Source organism: Serinus canaria, chromosome 11, assembly GCF_022539315.1.
Source record: "Serinus canaria isolate serCan28SL12 chromosome 11, serCan2020, whole genome shotgun sequence".
Classification (NCBI taxonomy): Eukaryota; Metazoa; Chordata; class Aves; order Passeriformes; family Fringillidae; genus Serinus; species Serinus canaria.
The window spans coordinates 8,207,149-8,228,850 of record NC_066325.1 but is presented as its reverse complement, the minus strand read 5'-3'; the positions used below and the strand labels follow the sequence as shown (position 1 = coordinate 8,228,850).

Below are 21,702 nucleotides of genomic sequence, written 5' to 3'. Positions count from 1 at the left end.
AAATGACAGGGAGATTTCCTGTGGCTGAGGAGAGGCTGGGAGGGCCTTGCGTGCTGGTGAACATCTCCAAGGGATGTGAGCTGCTCACTGGCACAGGGTTCCCTGCTGCCATCACCCTTCACCAAAAGGGAACAGAAATGTTCTGAGAAAATTAAACAAATCAAATATCTAGGTTTATATTTTAGAGCAAAGTGTTTTAACAATATTTTTATTAATGGGTTTAGAAAAAGCTGTTTGTGCCCCTCTCCATCTGCTTCTCTCTTCTGTTATTCATGCTCACATGAGAATCCATCTGACACTACCCCTCTTAGTTCATTAGGGAATGTGAAGGAGTTTCTTTATAAATGAGGATTATGGGTCATTTGCATACATCTAGGATCTCCTTTTTGGTGCTGTTTTGAGCAGTGAACAGATAGGGGCAGGAAGTTGACACATGGATTCCTATCAGAGAGCAGCATTCAGACCTTGTGAGCTGAAGCACCTGGGAACTCCACACACGTGGATATGAACAGTTTGTGCAACATGACCTGGCAGTCCTGATGAAGCCTCAGGGGCACATGACCAGGGGTCATTTTGATGTAGATGTTGACCAGCTTTACTTCCTATTTTCCTCTGAAGACATCAGTGGACTAAACTGAGGTTTTGGTGTAATTAAATGGAACTGTCAAACACCAGAACTGTTCTATGTGCACAAAATGTCCCACTATGTTTGGATATTCAACAGCACTTGAAGAATTTGTATATGTTGTTTGCTGTGAATATTCTGATATTGAAAAATAGAGCATCACCCCAGCTGCTTTCATAGATGTGGCAATTTCTAGATTAAATTAATTTATGAAGTTACAGGTTTACTGGAAACTTATTTTCCTTTGGAGAGATAGCTCATGCCTTTCCCTGATCAGATGCATCACTCTGCTGGCACTTTGCATTGGTTAACACAATTCAGAGGGTAAATGCTGGTAACTTACTGAGTCAGCATGCAGTTATTGGTTCTTTAATCTACTGCAAATCACAGTTTTTATCATATCCACCAACATCCCCAAAGTGTAGTGTAAATGTTTGGAAAAGATCAGTTACTGATTGCGTGTTCCATCAGGGTAAGGTATTTCTCCTGAAAGTATTAAACCTCATGAACAACAAAACTCCTAAATAAAGAAAAACCTTAAAGATGGCTTTAACAGATATGTGCCCCAGCATTATCACATCAGACCAGTTTAAAGTAAATTCAATATTTTCAAGAAAAAAAATTGGTTTTGTTTCTTTGAAATTATGTATGTCTGAGTTAATCTTTCAAGTGAATTATAAATCCCTGTAAATGCAGTTAGCATTGGAATGAGTTATAGTTACAAAAATTGGAATGAAGATAAATCATGTTTCCTTGGTGAAAATCTAATAATAGCAGTCAGGTCCACACAACACTGCTCAGATATAGATCCCCTGTGATTGTGATGTTCTCTGAGGAGCTCATGCTACCCACTCTTGAGATCAAGGTCCACAAGGTTCAATATTGGGCACTTTCAGTACTTCAAGAGTTTTATCAAAAGTGTGACACTTGGGGTGTTGCAAACAGATGTGCACCAAAAACAAGGAAACAAATGGAATTGCTTAATTTTGGAAGAGGCAAGGTGAGATTTTTTTACTTTAAGATGATGATAGTCCTGAGTGTATTTAATCATCTCAAGGTCAATGGCAACTTCAATAACCTGTGCCAGAACAAGGCTTTTTTGGGGAGCTGGGGATGGATTGGCAGTACAAAGATGCTGTGAGGTGGGTGAGGTGGAGCAATGCAGCTCCAGCAAGGTGTGCTGACCCCTCTGACCTCATGCCCTTCATAGGAATTAAGCTTGTTGTTTTACAGAGTCAGACCTTTAAAAAGAAAAAATCCTCTGAGGCCCTCACCATCCTTTTCTAGGAGGTGTATTGGATCCTTGCTAACACGGATCTTGGAGAATTGTTAGTATTAAACTGCTGTCGGATTACCAAAGTGTAACAATGTACAGGACCTGCACTTTCAGCCACTGTCTCTTCAGTGTGTGGGTGAATGCAAAGGGAATATTTTGTGTCAGTTCCTTGTGACCCAGATTCCACAGAAGTCTCTTATAAAATAATCTTTGAGCAAACACTACTCGCATGTCCTAAGGACACCTCATCCCCATGAACCCAAAGGCAGGAGTGAAGCTGCTGTGCACTGCAAGATCTGTGACTTTCTATCTGAGAATTTTGGTCTTGTTTGATAGTTCAGCCTTTGTGCCCTGCAGATCCATTTTAAATTGTCTGAAGCAGGAATAAATCTATTACAATGACCACCATTTAAAAAAAAAATAATACAAGATGGGCCTGTGAAGAGGTGTTAAAAAGTAGAAATGAAAGGCAGAAGTTGTAAGAAAAACCCGTTCATTGGACAGACCTGCAATGCAGTAAATAATAACCTCAGATGTGAAAGACAGCCTGTTCTAGAAAAAAGGCAGTGGAAAGGACTTTTTTTTCTCTTTTTTATTTTTTTTCTGTGGGTCTAGGGGAGAAAAGGTCCTTTATTCTTTGGTAACTTTTCTGATTTTAAATATGTGCTTGTCTGGTCATGAGGAGCAAGGTCATTCCTACTGCTCAGGGCCTAGGCTTTGTGCTGGTGTTGGTGGGAGCTTCTTTCCTCTCCTTTTCCTCCCTCCCTCTATCTCTCCTTTTCTTTTTCTCCTGAGGTGCAGATGGCCACATTTGCAGGTTAACTGGAACAGCTGGAGGCACATTATTAGCTTCCTGCTGCTAACTCATATTTGCTTAGATTTTTTTTTTTTTAACAGCAACATAATTTACAAGTGGTAGGCCAGTGACAAAGCTGGCATGTTCTAAATCCGCATCTGATTTATATAATGCTGTTGCTTATCAGTGAATGAAGTCATAATTATTGCTTTGTACCATTAAATAGCATAAATATATAAACTGTTACACAAATTGCAGCAAATGTTTCCTCTAGGGAGCTCTAGACAAAATTTTAATGTAGTGCATTTGTCTGTGGTGGCAGTTTCTATGGTATATAATAATGTTGATAAATTTTACTGTAGCAAGTGACATTTTATAACATTAATCCTGGTGGTAAAAATCTGATGAATACTACAGCTGTAATGGTAGGTACAAGAAGAAAGAGAGCTTTTGACACCAAGTGAATTGATTTTAATAGTGCTTTAGAGCTCCAAAGCACAAGGATGGTGCAGAGATCCTTTACTTCAAGGAGAGAGGACTTGGGCAGGTGCTGGACAGCGAGGCACCAGGGAGCTTGACTTGATGATGGTGATAATTAATTATTTTTAAAATCTTTATTGATAAACACTTCCTCGGCTTTGAAAAGCAAAAGGAAACCAAATGGTGAGATGAAACCATTTAAAATGTTCCCCAGTTATTGCAACTCAGCACATGTAAGTGAAGACACTGTGCTGGGTGCTGTGCTCAGATGCTGTTCCCTGCCTGTGCTGGCAGCTGCCGGCCGAGCCGGGCACAGGGAATGTGCCAGGGGACAACTGGGCAACTCGTGACACGAGGACTGCCATGAGAAATCCTTCCTCTGACTCTGAATAGGGTGGTACAAGCAGGCTTTAGCTCCATCAGTAACAGCACAAGTGATGTGGGCTTTGCAATCCTTTAGAAATTGCCACCGCATTGCTCTGTGAGCCAGGGCCCGGTGCCTGGGCTGGGGTTGGCCCATGCTCTCCGTGCAGGCAGTGGGGTGGCACAGCACTGCCAACAGTGCTGGGCACAGGAAAGTGCCCACCAGAAAGCCCTGAGATTGTCACCACTCATGCCTGAGGTGCCTGGCTTCAATCATGGCTGAGAGCAGCTGGTGTGCTCCCCTCCTCAGAGACCCCTGCCAGGCATGGAGACAAAGGGGGCAGCCCCAGAGCGAACCTGGGCTGTGCCCTGCCTGTCCTGCCAGCTGTCTGAGGATGGTTTGTTTTGTTTTTATTCCTGGAAATAAGGAGTGCTTATTTTCTCCAGAAAAGCTTTTAAAAAATAAATGGATAACTCAAAGGAGAATCCTCATGGGCACTGTACTTGGGACACCTCTATAAAAATGGAGAGCAGTGTAATTTTTTACTCCGTCATTTAGACTGCCATGACCCTTCCCCCGTGGAAAGTGTTTTTTTTCCTGTTTTCTTCATGACATGACTTCTTTCCTTTTCAAATTCATGTCTCTGTTTCAATAACATCAAAGATGGATCTAGATGGTAAAAATTGCAGCCCCTGGCCATAGGGAAAATCCCAGTGACTTCAGACTGAAGAGACTGAGGCTCCTGACACACACCGTGGCACTATGACAGCAGTTTTGTTGTGAAACCCTGACATGTCCTATATGGGTTTTCTTTCAGCTGTTTGCTTCCCGCATTTCTAGCATTTCACATGCCCCTAGTAATTATCTTCCTTTCTGAGAAATTGTATGTTTTTTCCTGCCATCCATTAGCATGAAGTTTATTGAGTGGTTGGGGATTAGTCACTGTTCTCTCTGGGGGCTGAAGTGCTGATGCTGGAACAATGTATAAGGAATTCTCCCCCAAGAATGTTGTGCCTCCCTACTCCTCTGCACCACCTGGGGAGGAAGAACAGAGGCTGAGTAGGCCCCCCTGCCTGGTGGCTTGGGGGGTGCTGGTCTTTACCTTGGGTATCACTCCACCTTGGAGAGATACCCAGGTGCAGACTATAAACTTTGCCACTGGCTAAGTGGTTGGAGTTTCAGACATCAGCACTGCTTTAAAAACACAAACATGCCCGAGAGCGCTGCACCTCACCTGTGGTGCTGGAGGCACAGTGAGGGGTGGGAAGCCCGTGACAAGGGCAGTGGCAGGGAAGTGACAGGGATGGCAGCAGTATTGTTGTGGGACACCCATGCTCCACCTTCCTCTGCTGGTCTGCCTCCATCAGACCTCTCACCTGAACCATGGAGCAGTCTCTGGGATGCTCCATCTGCAGCCTTCCCTTTGCTCCAGCTGCTGGCCAGAGTGGCAGGGGAGGGAGCAGAGCTCCATGACAGGTGGTCTCTGTTCCTGAGGAGGATTGCAGTGGCAGTGCAGTGTGGCCATGGCTTTGGAGCCCTGAGATTTATTTTGAATGTGTATCACTTGTGGGTGTTACACTTAGTAAATTCCTGTACACTGCATCATGGCTTGTCCACAGGTAAAAAGTGAAAAGGTAATTTTATTCTCATGGCTCTACCATTAACAATTTTAGAAATAAAAACCATCTTATAATAGAAATGTGACTCTCTGGAAATGTGAATCCTAAGGTGCTTGTCTGTAATGACTAAGTGCTTAATCAGCTCAATGCACACCTGAATCCTGGGTAATAAAAGTAGGGGCTTGCAAGCTTTGTTATGTATTCTGCAATACTGCAGTGATTCCCAGCTCCCTATGAAGACCACCAGGCCAGTCCCAGCACCAGGCATGTCACAGAAACTGTCTCAAGTTCACACCTCATCCTCTGCAGCACCAGTGGGTGCTGGGGCTGTGAGGAGGCCTGGCTGTGTTTATTCACTTCAACATCTTAATGCAATTACAAAGATGTTCTGTGTCCAGCCAGCTTGGTCCATGGCAGCGTCTGGTTTGTCTTTGAGAGGTGGTGAAGATGTATTTGATATCTGTGCATGATGCAACACAGCCATCTAGAACAAAAGCCTGTGTTACAGTTACTTTGTAAAGTCATTCTGCATTTGTGTGTCTACCAGAAGCACTTATGCTTGAATGCAGTGTTTGATTTTTTTTTTCAGCTACTCTAAATAGATCATCTTTACAGACCACAATAAAATGTTTGTGTGATGCTTAACTGTACATTAAGTAAAATCCTGCATTAGAATATCCCTGTATTATTTCTATTGGGTAAATAAGAGCATAAAGACAAGTATCCCCACAATTCCCATTACCACATTCAGCACTTAGTTACATTAGAAAAATGAAGCATTGTTCTGCCAACTTTTGTTTCCCTCCATTTGTGCTACTTACCACTTATGAATCCAGCAGGCCGACCCATGCAGCAATTATTTCTGAAATCCAGCTATCATGGCACACGTGGGTACCACAGCACAGCTACTGCCAGGGCTCCATGGCTTGCACTGGTCTCCTGTGCTCGTGTCTAGAGCATTATTGGGCTGAGCTGGTGTATAACTAATGGCATTTGGAAGGTGTAGGTGTTATGTTGTCTGCTGAAGCATGATTTGTATTGCATTAAAGCATACTGGTGGTTTTAAACAGGCTAAAGGGGATTTTCAGCTGTGGGCAATTACTGGGCTACTGCACTAACAGTGTGCAGGGTATTTGGGTGCTCACAGGAGCCTGTATTGTACTGACACCTTGCCCAGGCCTCTGCAGACCAGCTGAAGCAGTTGATGTGTTTGTTTGGGACCATTGAAGATTTATGAGTATATTGCAAAGTTTCTTTCTATACTCTTTTGCTCAACTGTCTCTTTTGCTCCAGGAGGTGTGCAAGGTGAGCATATATTCTCCTCTTCCTCCTGAGACTGAGCACTTGGACTGCACCTTCACTGCTGCATAAATTGGCAGAGCTGGATGTGCTCCCTTCCCCACCCTCCAGGCAGCAGGAGGGCAGGGGGCAAGGCCAGCCACTGCTGTTCAACTCCAGACCACGGCATCTGCTGTACACAGGGGATGGGGGCAGGAACCAAGGTTCAAAGCTGCCTCTGCTTGGATGGAGAAATCAATATTTTGCCATAAAACCAGGAGAGGCATATTTGGGAATCACAGCCTGAGTGAAAGGATTCCAGTATTGTCATAGAAGATAAAACAAGAGGAAAACATTTTGAATTTACACTTTGTGTATTGAGGCCTTTTATTATTCATCAGTAAGTAAATATAAGCTAAGGGAGTGATTTGTTTCTAACAAGCTTATAAAATACTAGAGTCATTTGTGAGTTTATTGGAGTGCTGATTATAAACATTCCCTCATGCACACTCCTTTGTGTCAAATTAACATTCAAAATACAAATATTGTATCTTTGAATATTTTTGTAATCTCTTCCCAAGTATTTGAAATCTTCGATGAGAGACGATTGATGATGTTATGTGAAAAGTAGCTGAGTGCTCTGTCACAGTTTTGGACATATTTTTCATTTATTTGGCATTTGCTTTGCTCATGCTGTTTCTCTGAATTGCCTGCTTCATGCTGTAGCATTTGGATTTTGATACAATGCATAATTGATGCTCATCTAGCTGCAAAGATTCAACTGTTGTGCATGCCATGCTGCCTGCATGCCTCTTCCAGGGATGTGCCCCACAACCTGCCAGGGCCAGTGCCTGGTGGAGGAGTGGCCAACCACACTGGGGATGGGTGGCCTTGGCACTGCTCCCTGTAGCTGCTGGAGCAGTTCAGGCACATGGGTGGCACCAGGGCATCCCAGGTCTCCCAAAGAACTCCCTTGAGAAACCGGACTTTTCTGATCACACCTCAGGTGGGATTAGAAAGGATGCCTTGTTTTTGCACTTCCTCTCGTGCTGCAATGCACTTTCTGTTGGTAACCATAAGGAGGAGAAATGTAAAGAGCAGGCATCATCTACCACTCATCCCATAGACCATTGCTTTAGACCATTCCTCTGTAGGCAGTTTTCCAAAAGGATAGGCTGTGTGGGGAAGGCATCCCAAGGCCTTTCCAGGTGCTGCTGGTTGAGACTAACAAGCTTTAGGACACAGATCTTGGCAGCCCTTCTTGCCTCTATGGCTACAGACTTGCCACTTCACCCTCTCAATACAGCAGGTGTATTTGTAGTTCAGTAGGACAGACCTTTTATTTTATGATTTTTTTTTCCCCATTCCCACTAAAACATTCCCTGTGTTATCAGTACCCAAACTCTTTGCTTTTTTTATCAGCATGTACCTTGTTTTTATTAAGCCAAGGAAAATCCTGCAAGGGTGGGTCTTAGGCTAACATTATTATAGTGGCTGCCATTTAAAAAGTCAATTTTTGCCTACAGGCAAAGTATTGTTATCAGAGTTCATACCTATTTTGCATATATACAATTGTATCTTCCCTGCCTCTCTGGGGTGATAGGAGCAAATGCCGACTTCTTAATGCCGATTGTTGAATCTGAGGTTAAAATAACTCACAGAATAAAAAAAAGAACAAAATGGTGGGTAGCAGGTCTCTGACAGAGATAAACCTCTTTGGTTGAAGCAGAAACTCCATGATGGCTTGATTCAGAATCTTATTTTGTTTGAGGGCCCAGCTGAAAAGCAGCTTGATCTTTCCTCTCATTTTTCATTCCTTATTGTAAGTTTTGCAGGGCTGTGGAATATGGTTCTTCTCATGTGGACTTATTAGGTGGACACCCTTAAGTCTCTCTCAAGTTCAATGATTGCACATCAGGCCTTTCTCTGCAGCAATCTGAAAACACCTTTGGATCTTTCCAAGTCATCTCAGCCACCTCTGCATGGCTCCAGTCTGTACTGTGCACACCCTGAAAGCACCGTCCTGCTGGGAACATCTTGGTGCTTCATTTTGGACAGAGTCCTGGGGCTCTACTTTTTTTTTTTTCAATTTAATTCTTCACTGCACTATTTCCCAGATATCTCTACTAATGTCGTCTTTAATTAGACCATAGCTGATACTGCTGTAAAGTTTACATTGCTGGATACATACTTCCATGTTTATGCAGAATTTACAATATCAGAATAAGGCTCCTTATGCCAATGCACCTCTACTCACTCAAGAGGCATTGCACCAATGCAGGGATAATAGAATATTTCCTTGCTGATGGAAATAAAAGTCTACCTTCCCACTGAAAAAAAAAAAAAAATTTAAAAATTTGACATTTATTATGTTTTGATGCCTGAAAGAACCTTCAGTGTTTCTCAGTTAAATTGTATATTTAGGTGGGATTTTTTTTAGGAGTTTTATTTCTATTTCTCCATTTACCGGTTTTTCTGCTTCCCTGATGCCATCATGGGAGCTGTTTATGCTTTCTCTTACTCTATGCATTGCTGAGTGTAGTTGACAACAACTGGCTTGTAGCCTGTCATGTTAATTATATACTATTAGAGACCACTAATCTGATGATTATTTACACGATAGATTTAAAATCTATCATGTCAATGTGTGCTTGGGAAATGGCAGTGTGGAGATCAGTGATACACATCAGTGGGAGCTGATGTTTTAACAAACACCGTGTGCTGTCCCAGGTGTGCTGGGCTAGCTCAGGGGGCTGCTCACCCTGCCCTGCACCCCCAGCTCAGGAAGCTCTGAGCACTCAGGAATGCACCCAGCAGCAAGGCAAATGCCTTTTGAGCAGTCGTTGTGGGATGCAGCTGCCACCCTGCCCCCAGCCCGTGGGAGGGAAGGCTTTGCCTTTGGCACCTCGTGGCTGGCAGGTCCTGGCAGCTCTGGTGGCCTCGGTGTGACCACAGTCACTGCACACTGGCACTGTAGGAGGCACGGGTGGGATGTGGTGGGGAGGGGGCACTCACAGCTCTGGGAGCCTGCTGCTGAGGCTGGGGAGTGTGCCAGGCCTGTAAAAGGAGTGAAAAAGGGCTTTACACCTCTTTAAAGTAGGTTTAAAGCTTTGCATGTTTTTAAAGCATTGGCATATTCCAGTGGGATGTTTAATAAGAGTATAATGATGTTTTAATTTTAATTTTTAATTTCACAAGAAGAATAGATGCCAAGTAGATGCTAGTTATTGCTGTTTGTCTGTACTGAGCTCTTCTATGTGATATTGTCAGTAGCATGAGAGGATGAATGTATTCCTGCTGTGCAGCAGTACAGGGAGCTGCTCCCTGGGAGGAGAGCAGGAGCAATAAGGTATATTTAGTTTTCAGCAACACAGTGGCATGAGGGAAGATAGTGCAGGAAATAGGCTGGGTGGCCTTGGATTCAGGGCTGTGTTACTTGAGTTTCCTCAGGTATTGACATTAAACTTGAAATAACACAACTGTAAGTATTTCATTGAAATACATTACTTGAGTTGAATTGTGTGGGAATGAGGTGTTCCTTCTAAACTCTAGTTATTCCTAGAGGTTCTTTAGTCTGGTTAAAGCTAGTTCTGTGTGTGGTTGTATGGATTTGCACACTCAGAGACAGCATGTGGTTTTTTTCCTGTATGGGTTTTACATTTCCATTTTTCCATGGAAGCCAGTGGAGTTATTCCTTAATCAATTATTGTGAAGGAGCAGTCAGACCTATCAGGCTTCAGTCCACAAAAAGTTTTAATATAGGCTATTAAAAAAAGGCATCTTCAGAGAAAGGCTGATAAAGTGTGAAGTTATTGTGCTGAAGTATTGTGTGCACTTCTATAAATTATGTTTATGCAGTTTCCCAGATTAATATCTAAATCTAAAATAAAGCTTAGCAGGCAGGCCCCTCTGGGGCTCTGCAGACAGAGATAGATGATGCACAACTCCATGAACTCCTTTGAACTTTCAGATTTTATTTTTCTTGTAAACTGAAAATTAAATTGATGAAGCTGGCCCTGGCAGCCCCATCCCGTGTGTGTGAGGCTCAGCCTTCCCCTCAGGAGCAGTGGGAGCACACAGCCTGCAGCCAGGAGCAGGGCAGGGGCTCTGGAGCAGCACAGGAACTCACAGTCAGGAGGAAACTCCCTTCAATCTCATCCCCAGTCCCTCTGGGACCATGCTTCTTTTTGATGGTCATTTTAATATTGCAGTGTACTGACATATACTGGAGGCAGTGAACTTACAAGCTATCCTATAAATAATTTGGCATCTAATTCTGCATATTTTGAGCTCGAGGCCCCATAAGATGATGAAAGAGTTTAAAGCCCGTTGTGTGGTTAGGCTAATTTAGCATAGAAAAGAATACCTTTTTGAGCATGAAGAAGTACCTCTTAAGTAACCCTGGAGTTTGTTACCAGGATTCCATAGGAACTTCCTCTAGGACCAGCAAGTCCTGTGGCTTCTGTTTCCTAATATAGTCCCTGATTTCCTTAATCCCAGTTCCCCAGAGAGTCTCCCCACCTGAAGAAGAGCAATTGCCTTTTGTGCTGATAAACCCTTGTCTGGGCTGCCCATGCTTTGGAAAGCTATGACAAACAGACCTGATTTTAATGAGTCTTATCCATAGGCAAATATAAGGAAATCCAACAAAATTACATATCAATGCATGTTGGGAACTCTGTGTTTTTGCTGGTATTCCTTACATAGTTTCTAGAAAAATCCAAGCCCCCATGTTATCATTTTTCATTAAAGTGATGTTTCTAACCACAGTGGACAGCTCTCATATCCCTTGAAAACTTATAATAGTAAAATTGTCATAAGGATGAAGCAGAAACGCAAGATTTTATTAAACAATCTTCAGCTCATAAAAGACATCAGTGTTGTGCCATTCTAGATCATATAAATATATTTCAAAGCAGAATCATATTTCAGCAGAGAGATAAAGCACAAAAGAATATGATTAGTGGATACCAACATAAAATATTAAACCATCCAAGAAGGGGTGTAGGTGTATGTTTATCCACACAGGCAATTCAGGGGCTGAGAGCAAGGCAAGATTTTGGCAATATATCAATGGAGTCATGAGCACAGATATCCATGGCATTGTGTGTGTGTGTTGTGCAGTGGCAGGGGGGTTTGGCATGGTTCTCACAGCGCAGAGGTGGGTGTTTCCACGCAGCCACTGAAACCGCTGAGGGAACATGATGGGTGTCTTTAGTCTGGCAGAGTCGTCAAAGGGAGATACGAGCTCTACCTGGATAAATAAATAAGTATAAATAGTTTTCTTTCTGATATGTGACCAGATTATTTTCCAGTTGATTTCCAGCCAAGGTCCCAAGGGGGCCACAGATCAAAAAAAGATAAGGGTCAGTTACAAGGTTGAGCTCATTCGGTGTTGCCATAGTAACTGACCTCCGGCGTCCCTGGGAGGACGGCACCCAGCTCCCCAGGTGACATTTCTGTTGCCACGCCATCAATCCGCTGCCTCTCACCGCCCAGGCTGCCTAATGGCCGTGCTGCAGAGCGCCCGGTGCCGCGGGCAGCGCCGGCCGGAGCGCAGCGCGGGCTCTCCTTGGCCCCACGCTGCCCCCCGCAAGGGAGGGGCCCAGCCGCGCCCTCTGGGAGCAATTGCAAACATGCAGCGGAGCAGTGGGGCCCAAATGGTTTGTGCAGCAGGCCGTGGGTTTAGGCAGCAATGGCGAGGAGGAATGTGACTGTACTGCAGACCTCGTCTTCGTCCAATGTGACCACCTGCAAATTTGCCATCTCCTTGCAGCAGTTGCAGCGTGTCCTCAGGCCTTGGTTTTACTTCCATCCTTGGATTGTTTTTAATGAAAACCAGTGGTGGAGTGGTGCAAAGCAGATGAGGGATCAAAGTGGTTCTCTGCAGGCTTTGTGTTTGAGGGGGGTGTCCATCACTGCTATCCTACCCTGGCTCCAGCCCCTTGCTCCTTCACAGCCACATGGAAAAAAATGCTGGGGAAGCTCCTTTTCTTACATTATAAATTTTTCCCTTTGATTTCTTATTTACTGGGAAATGAATTGCATAAACAGAATAGTTCCATGCAGTTTTCATTTTATTTCCCTGTGTTCATTCCAATTTCTATTTATTTCTACCATAATTAGAGCACACGGCCCATTTAATTCTACCCAAATTTATGATCTAATGGACAGAAGAAGGTTCTCTATGAATATAGTATATTAATGCTTTGTTACATTTAATCACAGTATTTCAAAGTTCGTTAAAAGCACGGTTAACTCATGGATGTGAACATCTGAGTACAGGGAAGAAATTCCCTTTTATTGGTATAATTTGCTGCAGTAGAGTAGAAATATACTGGTCTGGAAAGCTATAGTGTGGGATGTACATGTTGTCAGCAACAAGCATCAGATTGTCTTACATGATCTCTCAAATTAGGACTATTGCAGTTATTCTGTAAGGGAAAATTTTTGCTTTATTAAATCAAGTAGAAGAGAGAAGTCTTAACTAATAATAAAGATAATGCCATCTTGATTTTTGGTGTTCAGATCTTCTACTCGTTGGTATAATGTGTCAGTACACGACAGTGTTAACATGTACTTTCACATTGCCATTAATATAGTTATAATTAGAAATGCAGCTGATACAGTAAATGGGTTTAATACAGCATTATTAATTATACTGCATCCTCGCCAGGAGGCTGCTGGTGTCGGTTCTCTTAGAGGCTTAGAGACTCATTGTAATATGTATTAAATGCACATTGCTGCAGCAGAAATAGCTTTATGGAGAAGCATATTCCCACTCTAAAATGGGCAGGATGGCAGTGTAAGTGCTACTAAACACCCTATCAACATATTTAAAACTATCCTGCAAAGGTGCCTGGACTTGGGAACAATGAGTGACGTGCTCTGCCGCCGCGGTTCAGCTGGCTCTGCGCAGCCCACTAATCCTCACTAACAGGCAGTAAATTATGTACCTCCAAATTTATACAAACGCCTGCCTTTGACATCAGCGGGCACCACCCAGGTTTCACCTTCAGGATTCAGATAATCAGCTCTCATTCCTACTGGCTTCCCTCAAGACCAGTATGGAAATAAGTATGTGTCTGCCAGGGATCAAATGCTTTTGGAGACAAAAGTAGGTACTGAAAACATTACAGGATACTATCATCTCCCCATGATACTTTTACACAAAGCGCTCTGTTCCTCTTTTGGCCTGACATAGTTTCAGCCTGACAGAATCCAGCAGGCCTGCTTGTTTTAAACAAGAGCACATCCTATTATTTTTTTGAGAAATGAAGTGTAAAATTAATGCTTATTATTTTGAGCTCAGGAAAAAAGGCAAGAAACCCAAGATTCTTGTTTGCTGTGCATTGCTTGTTTAGTCCTGTAATCATCTGATCCCTCCACAGATACGCTTATGAAGAAGTGGGAGAAGATCTGGCATAACAAACTGTAAAAATCTGCATTTTACTTTACAAATGAGAGGGGCTGCATAATTCACTTGAGTTATGTAGGTCTCTCATAGATGCTTGTCATGCTAGAACAAAAAAGGGGAATAAGAATGAGGGAAATCATGATGTGTTTGCTGTTGCCCAGCACCACACATTTGACTGTCACACCGCATTGTCAAAGAAGCTCCTTGCATATACCTAGATGATCTTATATAATTCAAGGAAGTAATTCTCCAAAGGTGACAGAGTATCCCTATACATGTTCTGTGTTTCTGTGTAAAATAATATGCTGTAAAATGCCATAGAGGAGAGAGTGATTATAGCAGCAATTCTATCTATATCTTTGGGCATTTTCATATTTTGAATACACATGCATGAAAAGAGAAACGTTTGTCATGCTAACCATGGTACTTTTTCCCTCTTTTTTTCTTTCTGGATGGTTTTATAGACACAAGAAATACATAATGGACTCCTGTGGGAGTGGAATAAAAACCCCCACCGGTGAGGAGAAGGCCTTATAATTCAGAAGTGGATTTGCAAATCAAAAGGTCTTGCCTCGAGTGGGATAAATTTCCAGATCTGCAGGAACCCATTATGTTTTATTATTTTTCATTCTAGTTTTGGTTTGTTTGTTATGGGTTTAACTATTTAAAATACTGCAGGGATCAGCCAAGAAAATACACAATCTCTGTTACCTAATTAAACATACCAAGCTTGTAAGAATATTCTTTAACTGAAATGCTGAGCATTGGTGGTTTTTTGGTTTTTTTTTAGTTTTACTCAAATTGTAGATATTTAGGCTGGAAAAGGAGCAGCAGTCTAGTCATCAGTATGTGTCTCTCTGTATTTATGAACACATGTGCTCACACAGGACCATAGGCTGTACATGAATCACTGTTTTCCAAACACCCAGTATGTAGAGGGTAGAAAATTAATGTCAAACATGATTTCTCTGATTTATTCGTAGCAGGCATTTGTTCCATTCCCCCCAGTTCCTGCTTTGTCCTCTGTGGGTTTATTGCAGCATTTGGTTGCTGTACACAGCAGTGTGGCTGGGCATGCTCAGCATGAGGCTCATGTCCCTTCCCATCTCTTCTCCCCTCTGGAGCAGGTTGCAAAATTCACACAAAGACAGAACTTTTCAGGCAAGGGTCTGATGGGAGAATGCAGCCTTAGGCACAGTGAGGGGAGAGGGCCTTGTTTGGAGATGTACACACTGGAGAGGGCAGTGTGCCCGCCCGTGGAGGCTGCGCGAGCAGAGCATTGCGAACCTCGTCGCGTCCTAGAAATATCCCAGTCCCTGCCTGTGGCTCCCAAGGGAGTTCATAGAGCTGCTGCCATGGAGCTACCAGCCCTTTCATCTTTCTGTTCCTGGCTCTTTCCTTTTCTCTTTTTATCTCCTTCCCAGCCCACCTGTTTACTTGTCCCCACGCTGCCTCCCCATTCCCCAGGCAGCTCTGGTGCAGCACTCACTGTGGGCACCCACTGCCACAGGGGTTCCAGGGACAGCATGGGCAGCTCCCACTGTCCAAGCCTTGTGCAGGGGCCTTGGGATCCTGATAGTACCAAAGGCTTCATAGCAAGCAATACTTTCCTTCTCTTTAGCCCCTTTAAAGATAGAAAAAGCTGATTTGAAGCAACTGTAAGTAAAGCTCATGAGGGCTCACGTTATTTGTAAGAGCCAAATGTATTTGGCAAGGATTAGTTAATGGGGTAATGTAGTAATTTCTTAGCAATCTTGGAACTAAAAATTAATAGTCATTTATATTGAGGATGTAAAAATAAAGTTGAGTTTAGAATAAAAGAAAGAATTTATTTAGGTTTTAAAATATGTTTTCATTAAAAGTTCATGTGCTGCCGCAGTGAAGGAAAGACACATTTTCAGGGAGTTATTTGCAGAAACCAGCCACAGTATTAAAACCTATTAAGTAGTTTCTGATTTTTATAAACCATATGCTATATTTTCTAAAATTCTGCAAATCCCTCCCTCCCTTCAAGAAAACCAAAGCATTGTTTACTTTTATGTATGCAAATTGCTTTAATATGATTTCAGTACCTCAAAAAAAAGAGCTCAACTGCATCCAGAACTACAAACTTCAGTAAAAACAGAGGCATATCATCTTGAAAAAGTGGTAGGCTTGAACCAAGGGTAATAATTATTGCTCTTTCACTGAGTTCAGTTAGAATATAGACACATCTAAAATGGGCTCTGTGTATTCAATACTGAATATATATGACAAGGAAATTCTGCTATCAAATTACATTTAAATACCTTCCGTGGTTTCTTTACACCTTGTAAAAAGCCAAGATATACCAAGAAATTTACACTGACACTCTACTCTCAGCTCCTGCAATTCTCCAACACTTCTTTCCTTCCCAGTATGTTTGCAGTGTACTCTGAGGTGAAGACATCACTTCAGCCCTCTGTCAGCTCTGGTGGCTGAATTCACACTATTAAAGCACTTTGAAACTCTGTTTGACTCTTTAATCCCTGCACCCAGGGCAGGGCTGCCGTCCCTTTGTGGCTGTTGGGAGCTGCGCTGGATGGCGCCCAGCCGGGGTGTGGGGGTGCAGCCCTGAGCGCCAGCGGCTGCTCCTGCTCTGGGGCTGGGGCTCCTGGGGGCCCAGTGCCCGGCACGGGCCTGCCCCGCTGGCTGCTGCTGCTCCCCAACGCTAATCTGCTGTGTCACTAACAAGTTGTATCATTTGAACCTTGCAGAGGAAGGCATCAATCATGAGTGCAAGCTGTGTAACCAGATGTTTGACTCTCCGGCAAAGCTCCTGTGTCACCTGATTGAGCACAGCTTTGAGGGGATGGGAGGCACATTCAAATGCCCTGTTTGTTTCACAGGTAAGACAGGGAGGCCAAGACAAGCCTCAGCGTGCATGGCTAGATCCAGAAATGACACTCGGGGGATTTGTAAAATACTGTATTCCTTTCCCTGGGAAAAAGAAATACTGTGCTTGCAAATGTTCAAATACCCTCTGTCTGGAGCTGGGGCTCGCTCTGCCGAGCAGCTCTGCGGCGTCTGACACGGAGCAGCACTGCCACATGCAGCAGGCTCTGCATGGCCCCCATGCCTCCAAACAGGTACATTTTGCCTTGTGACTCACAGGTGCTGTGTGTCTCCAAGGGCAGGACTTGCAAAGGATGGACCTGCTCTTGCAAGCTCTAGCAAGGACTCTCTAAAGGCCAGGTGGTTCATGGTCTGCTTACAGTGCTCAGTAAAGGGGAGTAAAGGTTTGATAAGACCAAATTGTACAACTCTATGGTTTTGCCAGGTGCTCTCTCAGAGGTTTTTTTTAAACCCAGTTTTCTTACAGCGGTACATTTCTAAATTCTGTCTGAGAGCCTCCTAGGTATTTCTTCTCTGTAGATCATTTAAGCTGTCTGATCAGTACAAATGATCATGGGTGATTCTTGCTTTTCCAGGATCTGCAGGGTGCATGCTGAAGGCTGCCTTTTATACTCTCTTCAACACAGTAGTTAACATCTGCATTTCCAATCTGTGTGAGAGATAAGGATGGTGTAGGTGTCACTGTGGGCCTGCTGTCAGTAAAGGGGCATGGCAGGACCTGCTATTCCTTTAACTTTGGTGGGAATAAGGTGAACCTACATTCTTTAGGGTTTGACCCACCATTTGAGAAAGTGCTTTTTGTGTGAGCTTGGAGTTAATAAATATTTCTGAAATGTGCTGTAAAAAATTTTGGATGCATTTGTTAAATTCTGCTGAAGAAGCCATTTTCACCTACAGATGACCATTCATGTAAAGTGACACAAAAATTAAATCAAATATAGATATACTTTTAACCAGCTAAAGCTGTGGTTAAATATGTTCTACTTCAAAATTTCCCTCAGTAAAATCAGAATAATTGTCAATCCAGAATCATAATGCAGATGCTGTGATATTTGTGATGTTAAACAATAATGTTTTTCTTTTATACTGAATGGACAACCTATTTAAAAGATCTAAAAATTGTGGCAAGCCTGCCCTTTCAGATTCACATTTCTGCCAGAAATGCTGTTCTGGGCCACGTGTCTTCCAGACCAGCCATCTAGGCTTCTCCTGGCTCAGTTGTCCTGCATTAAAAATGCATCTGATGCACCTGCCAGGGGCCCAGGGCTCCCCATGGGAGCAGTGACGTCCTCTCTTTGGTCTGATGGCTGAGCTCTTCCAGTTACCTGTGGACAGCGTTAGCTTTATGTGAAATATCAAAAATCCATACAGGATGTAAAGTCTGTTAGAAGTAAGCTGACTGTCAGCCTGGAGACTCTAAATTGACTACTTGTAAGGAAATTCTGCTGAACCAAGTGTATCAGCACTTCTCTGGCAGATATCCTTGGACCTTTTACAGTTGCAGAGACTCTGAAGTGCAGTTTGAGACGAGCTGCCTTATATGAAGCAATCTCAGCTAACTGTTCTGTGTTGTTTCAGTTTTTGTACAGGCAAACAAACTGCAGCAGCACATCTTTGCAGTGCACGGGCAGGAAGACAAAATTTATGACTGTTCCCAGTGCCCACAGAAGTTCTTCTTTCAAACAGAGCTTCAGGTATGTTTACAACAGGAGTAAAAACAAAGCTAAAACTGTTGATTTCTCTGTGCAACTGTCACCCTTGTGCAGCATTTAGAAAAGGTGCCTAACCTTGGTATGGTCTCTTCTAGCCTTAAACAGTGTCTCAGTCTCCTCCTGCCTCCTTGGGTGCCTGGAGGAGAAAAAGGTCTCTGAGCATGGCTGGAATAAATAAATAAATAAGACAAGACAGATATCATGATTTATGAGTATTTCTCTTGACAGTAGTGTTGCTACATTCTTACATGTCTACGTCAATCACCTTGTAAATAATTTCTTTTTCTCCATTAATAATTTAGGGACTGATTAACATACAAAGACTAAGCAAATGGTAGCTGCCCCATCCCTGCTGCTAAATCATAAGTAAAGGAATTTTCCCTGCTGAGGTATGAGAAAACGTGGGTGCAGCTCGACGTGATGCTCAGGTAGAGGCACCTCCCAGGCAGCAGCACGTTGCCAGGCTGAGCTCTGCACACCAGGCCTCACACCCCACTTTCCCTGGCAGCCACAGCAGTTATAGCCTCCACAGAGCCAGTGCTAACTCCCATTCCCAGGGGCACAAATCCTTCTGCAGGGACTGGACCCTGACCTGGGCACGCTGCTGCAGCCACGCTTGGAGCCCTGGCCCCAGAGGTCTCCTTGGAGCAGGGAGGGTGGGGGTTAAACCCCACCAATAGCCTTGGTGCTGAACCCACAGAGACACTGAAGGTCCATGTGTGTGTGCAGGGTTCCTCTTGGGCAGTGGAGCCCAGAGCCTGCCCTGGCAGAGAGCTCGTGGGGAGGTGCCCACCCATCTCACCTGTGCAGCATGGCCACCAAAGCCAACCCTCCCATCCCCTGGGAAAGGCAGGCTTTTTATAGAATGGTACCATATGCCTCATTTAAATGTATTAGCTTTATAAACCACAATTTACTTAAACTTTGGAGGGTTTTTATTTATCTTGCTGAATTCCCAAGCTGCTGCCTCTTGTGTTGTGCTGTCATGCTGTGGAAGGATGGCTGATCTTTTCACTTTGTTGATTTTATATTTTTTTTCTCCCAGGGGATCCCGCCTTTCCCTTGTTCTAGCGACCTGATTTGCATAAGTGTACAAAAGTTTTAACTATACCTTGTTAATATTTTAATAAAGTCAGCAGATTTTGGGTTTGTGTGTTCTCACTATGAACGTTTCATGAAGGCAGCAGTGGCTTGCAAAGACGGCTTTGATTTTTCCCTCCCATATCTCCTAAAAGTGGTGTTTGGTCAAAATGCCAGCACAATTAAAATGGGAACACTGGCTTCCTAGGCCACTGCATTAACCTTTAGAATCAGATGATCAAATAAAGAGAACCTGGTTAAATTATAGTCTAAGCAGCCTGTTTTTTGCAATTACAGATTTTAATTACATAGTGTTTCAATTCTGAAGTTTTGTGCATTGCACAATTGCTGCAAATGTCAGCTTTAATCATATAAATTAGGATTGTATTTTTTCAGTTTTTATGCAGGATTTTTCTGCACTCAAAATTTTTCTGCTTATAATAATTCATAATAATTACATGAGTAGTTTTGAATTATGTTGGCTGAATGAAAATGCAGTACTTAGCTGCACAGTTTTAGTCTTTATTTCAGTGGTGACTCAGAAATGTGTGTTTACTTTATGCCAGGGAATTTACTAACGCAAATATTGGAGCCAAGGAGGACACAAAATGTGTGTATAAATCAGTTAGAAATGTGTAAGACTTTTGAACCAGTTTGCCTTGGCGTGATTATCTCATTAGTTTCTGGTGTGTAAGCTGCCTGCTCTAAATTCCTCAACTGTTGGTTATATTTTTGTTGAGTAATGAAGATTTAGTATTATTTTAGTGAACCAGTTGTTCAACTGCTACTTAGGGTTAAATCTGCATAAACCTTTCAGTGTATTTAACTGTGCAATTATCTTATGTGGGCAAATCAGCCTCCATCAAGGGGTTCTGCTTGATGGATTTGACTGTTCAGTTCTGAACTTGCTTTCCTACCGGCATGAAATAACTGGTATCAAAACCTGAACCTACGCACTGTTTTCCTTCTTTGTATTTTCAAGTGAAACCATTGAAAATACGTTTTAAAAGATTGAGCATTCAACTATTTCAAGAAGAAATTCAGAGTGGGGTGCTTGTAAAAAAGCAGGAAAAACATGGAAGGTGGGGAAAATGACAGGCAGCAAAGGGAAAAGGTAACTTTTAGAGATGTCACAGACTGGCAGGAACTAGCCCTGCTGATTTTTGAACATTTCTTTTAAACAATGTGTGTGCCATGTGATGAGAAACTGTAAATGCTGCTGTAAATATACCTCTAGTGGCTGGTGCAGATACCACTTTGGTAGCTTAATGCTCTGGAAGTGGTCAACCCCTCTTTGTGCTGCTGAACTAGTAGTTGTATTTTAATATAGGTTTTTGCTTTGAAGTTTACACCATCTGATGGAGCTGTAAAACCAAGGCTTAGGAACGCTCCAAGGAACTGAACTTGCTTTCTAAACGGTGGGAATTTTGGTGAGAATCTGGAGCAATGAGTCAGTGATGTTACTTTGATGATATTGCCACCAGAAAAGAAAACAGAATGCTACTTAACTGCTTGCATTATCTCACTGGAAATAAGGAAGGAAACATGGGAAGGTTAAGCATGAAGCACAAAGGAAAGAATATGTGTGATAACCCCACACACCCTTAGGGCAGAGGAGGAAAGGCTGGCAGCTCTGTGTGTTTCACATCCTCACTTTGTACAATTGACAGCTGTGAATATCATGAAATTCTCCTGGAAAAAGGGCGAATTTATAGCTCATATATAAAACACCAAGGCTATGGCATTTCATTCCCCCCACTGAAACATGTTCACTGAAACAAGTGTAGAGGTGGAGGGTTGGGGTTTCCTCACATGTAGGGCAGAAGGAGCCCTTGCAGACAGATCCCCATCTCCAGGAGCTGTGCTGGGAGCTGCTGGTCCAGCTCCTCAGAGGCATCTGCAGCCATGGGCACTTGAATGTGGCAGATGAGTTTGCTCTTTGACAGGTGAAATTTTATGTTTGCTATTAAAAATGTAGCAGGGAACCCTGCCAGCCCCAAAGATGAGTCGGAAATGATGACACATAATGGGTGCTGGGAGTTATATTTGTGGTGTGATTCACAGCAAGGAGAGATCCCTCTTCAGGTGTTTGCATTGAAAATTGTACTAAGTGAATCGTGACTGAGCAGTTGTTTTCAGAGAAAACTTGAGGAGGATTTTTGTGTGTACCCTTTTGCCACA

The 21,702-nt window shown here is 43.1% G+C and overlaps 1 protein-coding gene across 7 annotated transcripts in view; it reads left to right on the top strand.

Annotated features, from left to right (window-relative positions):
- The window catches only part of ZNF423 (zinc finger protein 423), a 221,796-nt gene that overhangs the window by 181,960 nt on the left and 18,134 nt on the right, over positions 1-21,702 (top strand). For all 7 annotated transcript variants that reach the window (XM_030227724.2, XM_030227723.2, XM_018914570.3 and 4 more), the window contains 2 exons: positions 16,591-16,722; positions 18,308-18,423. In XM_030227724.2, the coding sequence (XP_030083584.1) occupies positions 16,591-16,722; positions 18,308-18,423 (248 nt within the window). The remainder of the gene's footprint in view (positions 1-16,590; positions 16,723-18,307; positions 18,424-21,702) is intronic.